The sequence below is a fragment of the Chenopodium quinoa genome, unplaced genomic scaffold, assembly GCF_001683475.1.
Source record: "Chenopodium quinoa cultivar QQ74 unplaced genomic scaffold, ASM168347v1, whole genome shotgun sequence".
Classification (NCBI taxonomy): Eukaryota; Viridiplantae; Streptophyta; class Magnoliopsida; order Caryophyllales; family Amaranthaceae; genus Chenopodium; species Chenopodium quinoa.
The window spans coordinates 361,806-370,144 of NW_018742271.1; the positions used below are offsets into that span (position 1 = coordinate 361,806).

Here is an 8,339-nt window from a genome sequence, read left to right on the forward strand (position 1 = left end):
GAATGAGTGGATTTTTTCAAATGCATTATGACACTTATGATTATTTGACTTTAGAATTTGTTTCTAGTTTCAATGTTATTAAAACTAATGCTTTAATTACTCATGTTCAATTCCGATTGCTAAACAATGATGTGCATTTAACTTTAAAAGAATTTGGAAAATTGTTTGAGCTTAAATTGGATAAACCCATTGAACCCTCCAAGACCACATTGTCGTGGTCTATAAAAGACTCGCCGGGGAGGGTTTACTCAACCTCCAACATGCCAAGGGGACGTGGATCCAACATCCCGTCCCAAATTTTTGACAAAGGTTTGCCGGCCTCACAATCTTTGGGAGGCATGAACCGGCAAACGTTAGGAGGGATGAGCTTGAGTTGTTGGCCTCCTATATGATCCCTAATGCTGAAAAACTGAACATACCGCATAGGATAGCCTAACATTTCCAAAGGGCGACCAATGCGGCCGAGGGGGTAGGTTTAGGGCGCCTATCTATTTTGGGGGGTTGGTTACCCATATAGCGGTAAAGCACCTAGGATGGACCCCGACCGGCCATAGGAAAGTGGAGGGTTCTACCCTTATGGACCTAGCCTACTTAGGAGGCCTTAACTGGGTGCAACCCATGGGAGGTGAGACATGGTGGATAGTCCACCGGGAGTCAGGAAGGAGAGATCAAGCTTTTAAGCTACCTAACCCTGCCTTGACCAAATTTGAGAAGGAAAAGCCTTCCTACACCTTTGAGTTAGACGGTCAAGGCGAGGCCCAAGAGCCTCACCATTCACCACCACCCCACCCTTCACCCCAATACCATCCACCACCCCAACCCTACACATATGACATCCCCACCTCCTCCGTTGATTACAACATAGACCCCCATGCCCCATATGACTTTCCGGCTTTTAGGAGCCAACTTGACCGGATTGAGAGAGGGCAAGGGAGAGTGGAGGGGATGGTGCAAAACCTAGACTCTAGAGTAGGTACTCTAGATAGGAGGGTTGGCCATGTAGAGAGGAACCTCGGGAGGGGTTTATACCCCATGTATGACGATTATGCACGCCAAAGGGCTATTCCCCCCGAGACACTAGTTCTCGATTGGTTCCAATACCCCCCAGGAGGTTATTCGACCCCCGGAGCCTATGGTACTTATGTGGACTACTCTTCAGTCCATGGTTATGGGGTCGATGCTCCTTTTGGCGGGATGGGGGGAAAAGTATACCCTAACTACTTTGCAGGTGGTTCAGGCTATGGTGATGCTGGTACGAGCCATGGAGGCGCCGACTTGAGCTATGGAGGAGGATATCAAAGGATGGATGAGAATGATGATGAGGAGTAGCTTCTCCTAGCTACAGCCCCAAGTCAATGAGGGCATTGCTTGATTTGGCTTGAGGGGGGGGGGGAGATATCTTGTACATATGGTAACTCTTTCTCTCTTTTCTCTATTTATCGCTTTCTAGTATAGTTTTTATTTCTTTCTAGTGTAGTTTTTATTTCTTTCCTATATGAAAAAATACAAAAAAAATTGAAAAATAAAAAAAAAATCCAAAAATACATTCCAATGAATTGTAAATCATGCTTCCCTATGTCCCATACTTGGAAAATATCGTTTTGATTCTTGGTATATGATAATGAGCTTTATGAATTTGTTGATCATAATTTGAAGTTTAATTGTTTGGATGCCTAAACATGCGTCAATTTTACCAACCGTTTGTGAATATAGTGCTTGGCTAGTTGATTTGATTAGGAATTGTGTGATAGTTCCTGGTATGTCAAGGATTTTAAGTATTGATTTGCAACTATTAGTAATGTTTGTATGGATCAATATTATGCACATTGAGAAGGACGAAGGCATTTGTTCTCTTAGGTAGCTTTTAGACGATATTAGATACATTTATCCCCTTCTTGCTACCCATGTTGTTTCTTGTGCCCTTTTATTGATTATTTAGCCACATTACAAGACTATATGAGCCCCATTGGTTACTAGTCCCAAGCTTGGCTTGGGGGAGCTATTAGTTGGTGAGGTGAGGGAGTTGTGATGTTCACTTTATTTGCACAATGTGGGAATAAAAGAAGAGTGATTGTTCTTTTGATTTTGTGATTGGAAAAATGTTGATAGTTTATGTTTCAAAGTTGAAAATTTCCAATGTGAGATAAAAAGAAAAAAAAAAGCAAAGAAAAAAAATTTGTTTCAAATTTTCGAATGTTCTATGTGAAGGTTGCTCAAAAGAAATAAAAAAAAAAAGTTCAAGTTTGAAAAAAAAGGAATGAGTTTAAAGTTTGTTTTAATTCACTCTATTTCTTATTATCATATTTTGTGAGTGAATGTGTAAGTGTTGGGATTGTTGTTATGTATAGGATTGTTTGGTGAACTTTTGAGGAGTTAAGTTGTGATTGGAGATGTTTTGGTCATTAATTGTTTTTTGACCTTGGGTTTTGTTAGGATATGGCTCCTTTAAGTATGACTTTTCTCTCACATTTTCCTAAATTTATCCTACCCTTTACCCTAGCCTTACATTACAAGCTTTAAAGGCCTTCCGACCTTTGTGCATAGAATTGTATGAACGAATGTGAAAGTGTTGTTTATCAATGCAAGTTATGATTTGACATATTTCGAGTCGACTAGTAGGTTGAGTGTACATCTTTTTAAACACACGAGAGTGTGAGTTGGGAGGGCACTATTCACATATAAAGGGGTTGGTTGGAGATCAATCGAGTACATCTTTTACTCGCCACATAAATGAGAATTGAGTGTGTGAGCAATAGTCTTGAATTCTATATGCTCATGTGGTTTGCTCTACTTGACAATTGTTGGGGAGCAAGAATGATTAGATGAATGAAATTGACTAACATTGAAGCATGTTCATTAGATTTTCCTTGAATCGTTTGTGCTTGATTTTGTTTACTTGGGATGAAGTGTGTTTTATATGTTCATTGATGAGCTCTTTGCTTAGGGACAAGCAAAGGTTTGGCTTGGGGGAGTTTGATGTGTCCAATTTATATAGTGTTTTACCCCCGTCCCTTGGTCATAATTATTAGTGTTTTTGGCTCTTTAGAGCCACTTTAATTACTAATTGTAGTGTTTTTGTAGTTTTGCTTGAGTTTTGTAATAAATTGCACATTTGGAGCGTTTTCCGGGTTTTTCATGGAGCAATTACGGACATTAGGAGGACACGACCATCTTTGAATCCTAGGACCGGTTAGAGCCGGTGATTAAGGGCTCGATGTGTGATACCGGGGCATTTGGACCGAGTATTCAAGACCCGAAGAGGAAATCCAAATTGGGCCGAAGAATCAAGCCCAATCGAAATCCAAGCCTCGAGGAAGAAACTGGGCCCGATCGGGCAAGCTTACGCCCGATCGGGCGGGCGCGAAGTCAAAGACATCAGGAAAGGCGCGCCCGATCGGGTAAGCGTTAGCTCGATCGGGCGCAGTTTCCCAGGAGGAATACGATGAAAAAGGCGGGCCTGATTGGGCGGCCCTTCGCCCGATCGGGCGCGTGTTTTTGAGGCATCTGATTGCCGAGTTCTTAGTTCTAATTAGGATTGTTTTTTAGAGATGTTTAAGTTTGATTTTAGTACGGAATTGTTGTTTATTTACCTTCTCTTTTAGTCTTTCTCTCTCTGCTTAGAATATTTTCTCTCTCTAAAATTCTCTCAACTTTGTTCTTAACTCAACTCCTTAATTCAGATTACTTTTGGTAACGGTTTTCTTCTCTATTAATTTAAGTTATTTTCTTTAATTCTTTCATCATGTCTTATTTTATTGCTTTGATTAGTTTAGATTTAATTATGCGTGAGTAGTTTTATTTCTAGGGTTTGTGGGGATCCAATAAATAATATGAAGGGGTATTTTATGATTGTTGATTGTCAATGCTTAATTATTTTCCTATTGATTGATTTAATGCTATGCAATTGGGTTTGGCCAGATTTAATTGTATGAGTTTAGCAATATTAATTCAAGATTCGAGAGATGAGAATTGATGTTTAGGCTTAGTTTCAATAGGCGGACTAATTTATAAATGGTTAAGTGGAGATTCGAGAGATGAGATTTAATACCGGTAAATTAATTCTGTGATTGTAATACGTAGCGAAAGCCCTTTATAATCTAATTAATTAATGCATTGATGATTGATTGTTATGTTTTATCCTGAAATACTGTTTATTGGTGAACCTATGCCCTAGGCCTTTTAATATTTGATTTCTCCTATTTTATTCTCCCTACTCATATTCTTCGTAGTATAGTCTTTTAATCACAACAATTTGCTACTTGATAATTTAGATTATATTAATTAATTAGGAATAGAAAGACTTGTTCCCCTGTGGATTCGACCCTACTTCCCTATCTACTTTAGTTAGAAGACTTAGGTAATAATTTTGATTAGGTGATACGACTTGAGCCTGTCAGAAGGGGAGCTCGGTTTCGACAAATTTCACATGACGACAAATAAGAAATTCCATTTGACATATTGTAGCACTGTTAACCACAATGATTGGAAACCGGACCTATATAAACGGAAGGAGTGAACCTTTCTTGCAACTTATGAATAAATTGGTAAGGAAGAAGGGAAAACAAAGACAACCAAAAACAGGTAATTCCGTATAAATAGGATCGCATTGATATAGAATTTGAGCGGGTGACTGAAATCCTAGAACTTTGGTTGGTAAGACGTTTAAGAGATAAGTAGCCATTTATAAAGCATGGTGTATGTACATAAAACCGAATATATGATAATTATATCATATATTCTAACACAATTACTTAAAACTTTATGCCGGTCAATATGCTATATTTAAATGAGAAGAATTGAAGATTAGTTGTGGCAATTTTAAACATTAGGCTTGCTTATGAGATAAGATAGCTCGAGAGCTACTTGGTCAAAGCTCGAGCTCGACTCAGGGCTCTAACGATTCGAATCAAGGTAGTGCCACTAATCGACTCGAAAAGCTCGTGAGAAGCTTAATATGATTAACAATTTTTAAAAAAACTTTTTATGTACTTCAAACATTTTTGTAAAATTATTCTCTTATTAATTTCTCAAGTCTTATAATTAGCTTCAAAGGATAGTGTATTAAGAAAATAATAATAACAATATAATTTTTTTTAATCACCATTAATGTAATATACAAAAAATTAAACTAAAAACACACTTCTACTTAACATAAATCAAATTTTACAATTCTTTAAGAAAATAAAGCAAATTTAGACTGCACAAGGTAATAAAACTGACAAATTAGAGAAAATAGTGAATAGAATGGCTTGATTATTATTCATCAAATGTAAGCTTGCGAGTTTTCGAGCTCGAGCTGAGCCTAATGAGTTCAAGTCGAGTTTAGAGTCTGTTCACATTTACTTAATTTTAGTTCAGTTCAGTTCAGCTCCAATCAGTTCAGTTCAATTCAGTCCAGCACCAATCAGTTCAGTTAAGTTCAGCTTTTAATTTCCTTCTCTTATAAAATATATTCATTTCAATTCAGTTCAATTCAGTAAATCTGAACAGACCCTTAATGATACTCGATCTCGATTCACACCATAATCCATCCTTCCATCCCTACACCTTTATTCATTCATATATATACTTATTATAATGTCTCAACGAATCTAATATTTAGGGGTTGTTTGGTTACACAAAGAAAATGGAGGAAGTAAAAAATTATGGGAATTTGAAAATGGGTGAGTTATTTGGTTGACACTAAAAAGTGAAAATGAGGAAATTGCAAATTCATGGGAATTGTGACTTCCCACAAAACATGGGAAGTTGATTACCCAACCCCCCTAGGTAAGTTAAAATTCCCATGATTTGCAACTTCCTTCATGTCAACCAAACAATTTTAAGCAATTCCCATAAATTTGATGTAGGAATTTAATTCCCATGAAATACAAATTCCTATAGGAAGTAAATTCCCATAGCAACCAAACGACACCTTATTTACTATGCTTGTATGTATGTGTACGACAATATAAAACTGTGTGATTATTAATTATTTGATTTTCAAATAAATTCAATCAACTCAATTTTGAGCCAAAACAACATATTGCCTCCCTTTTGAATAAATTACAACACTTAAATTGGGTTGGCTTGACACATAATTTAAGAAAATATATAGAGTAAGGATTGATAATATTTCGTATAAAGTATAGTTATTAGGGATATATATATATATATATACTTCCTCCGTTTTTTTATTATTGCACCATAGGGGTTGGGTACAAATAGTTTGGTAGTGGAAAAAAGTAAGAGAGAGAGAAAGGTAAAAATACAAAATTGCTCATGTGACATATTAATAAACTAAAAAGTAAATGTGAAAAGACAACGGTATGTTGGGTATTTGTAGTGTGAACACAAATAATTTTTTTCCTCAAGAGAAAATAGTGCAATATTTGTGAAACTTCCTAAAATGGCAAGTGGTGCAATAATAAAAAAACGGAGGAAGTATGATGTTAGTGGTGTTATCTACAAGTCACTTATATTTGCTTGAAGAATAGCGTGCATGTTCGGGCTTGCCTCTTAAAGTGCATGAGACGGTGTCACTAAGAAGATTACGAATTTGAGTAACATAAGGTTTTTTGTCCATACAATGGTGGCCTTTCTTCCCAATAATGTTAGCTTAGCCACCTCGTGTTTAAAATTCTGTTGTTTGATGCTTTTATAAGATATGACTTGGTCATGACTACTATTAGCATACTAATTTGGGAGTAATTAAAGGGTATCGATGTATTGTTTTGCTAATAACTCTCACTTACTCACTTAAAGGGTATCCACGTATCTAGACATATATGTATATTAGATCTTGATAATTTATCTAGATGTATAGTTTATTTTTAATAACTTACTCTAATTTATTTACTTTCGATATTTTAAATAAGAAAATTAAAAGAATTACTCTCTCATTGAGTACTATATGTACAAATTAATTAACTTTGTGATAGTTCAAATTATTTTTGTAGTATATACTACCTCCGTTAATTGTTATTTGCAACTTTGGAGTATTTGAGAGATATAAAATATTCCAAAGTTACAGATAACAATTAACGGAGGTAGTATATATACTAGTTTTGTGTCCCGAACATTGCCCGAGTACTATTATTGAATTTTAGGATAACTTATTATTATTAAAAAAAAACAAATCTATATGCAAAATTTTAAAACATACCATTAATACAAACAGTGTTATGTATTAGATTTAGGATATTTAATATTGACGTACAATGTTATTCAAATTTTTACTAATTAAATAATAATTACTTGACAATCATACTTGTAAAATAAATAATACTCCGTAGTATGTACTACCGCTCATCGTAAAGTTGGGAGTGGTTTTGATAAAGAGTTTGAGTTATCTAGTGGCTCTTGAAAATAACGCAAGTAGCATGACCAGAGCAACTAAAAGAAATCAATTTGGAGTTGCACCTATTTTAATGTTATTGGATGATATTTATTTTATTTTTATAATAACCGTAACTTCTTTAAAAAAATGATGAAGTACAATATAACAATCTGTTGTGAACTTTATACTATTAGTATCATTGCAACGTTTGTAGATTCTCCCAACTCACAAATTATATCCACTGTACCTTTGCTTAAAAAAAACTTAACATTTAAAGTATAAACCCTCTTAGGGCATGTTCACATTTACTTAATTTCAGTTCAGTTCAGCTCTAATCAGTTTAGTTCACTTCAGCTCCAATCAGTTCAGTTCAGCTCCGCTCCCAATTTTCCTCTCTTATAAAATATTCATTTCAGCTCAGTACAGTCCAATTCAGTTCAGTTCAGCTCAGTTTAGTAAACGTGAACATACCCTTAGTATACATACCCTTAGTATGAAACCTTCTTTTTGCCTAAAATCTTTCGCAGCCAAGTATTCCAATATTCTTCACCATATTGTCAATTATTAGTCATCTTTAGCTTAGTAACCAACCTTTTTTCTTATTTTGATTTTATTTTATCTAAAATTATATTGCATTGACTATTATACATATCAATATGTCACATTAATGCTTATTTATTGTGTGCGACATGGTGAGAAGTTAAAGAATTTATATTTTTTTTTAAAAAAAGGTTAAAGAATTTATAAGATATTTATTAAAATTTATTATTTAATTTATACATATGAAATATAGGAATTTTATCGAAAATAAAATTTTTAACCAAACTTTTATCGAAAATAGAACTCTAAACTAACTTTCAACAGATTGTTCAACTAGTAATGGAAATAATATAATTCTTAAAACAAACACATTAGCCCTCCAAATCCAAATTAGGTACAATTTTTATACTCCTCTTTCTCTCTCATCAAAACTTGAAGGTGGCATCACAATGGAGACTAAAAATTGAAAATTGACGATTTC

The 8,339-nt window shown here is 34.8% G+C and overlaps 1 protein-coding gene across 1 annotated transcript; it reads left to right on the plus strand.

Moving 5' to 3' along the window:
- The first annotated feature begins 618 nt into the window (after positions 1-618).
- Positions 619-1,329, plus strand: LOC110684209. Its single transcript, XM_021860629.1, has one exon. It carries the CDS (start codon positions 619-621, stop codon positions 1,327-1,329), a length of 711 nt encoding a protein of 236 aa, XP_021716321.1.
- The last annotated feature ends 7,010 nt before the right edge of the window (positions 1,330-8,339 follow it).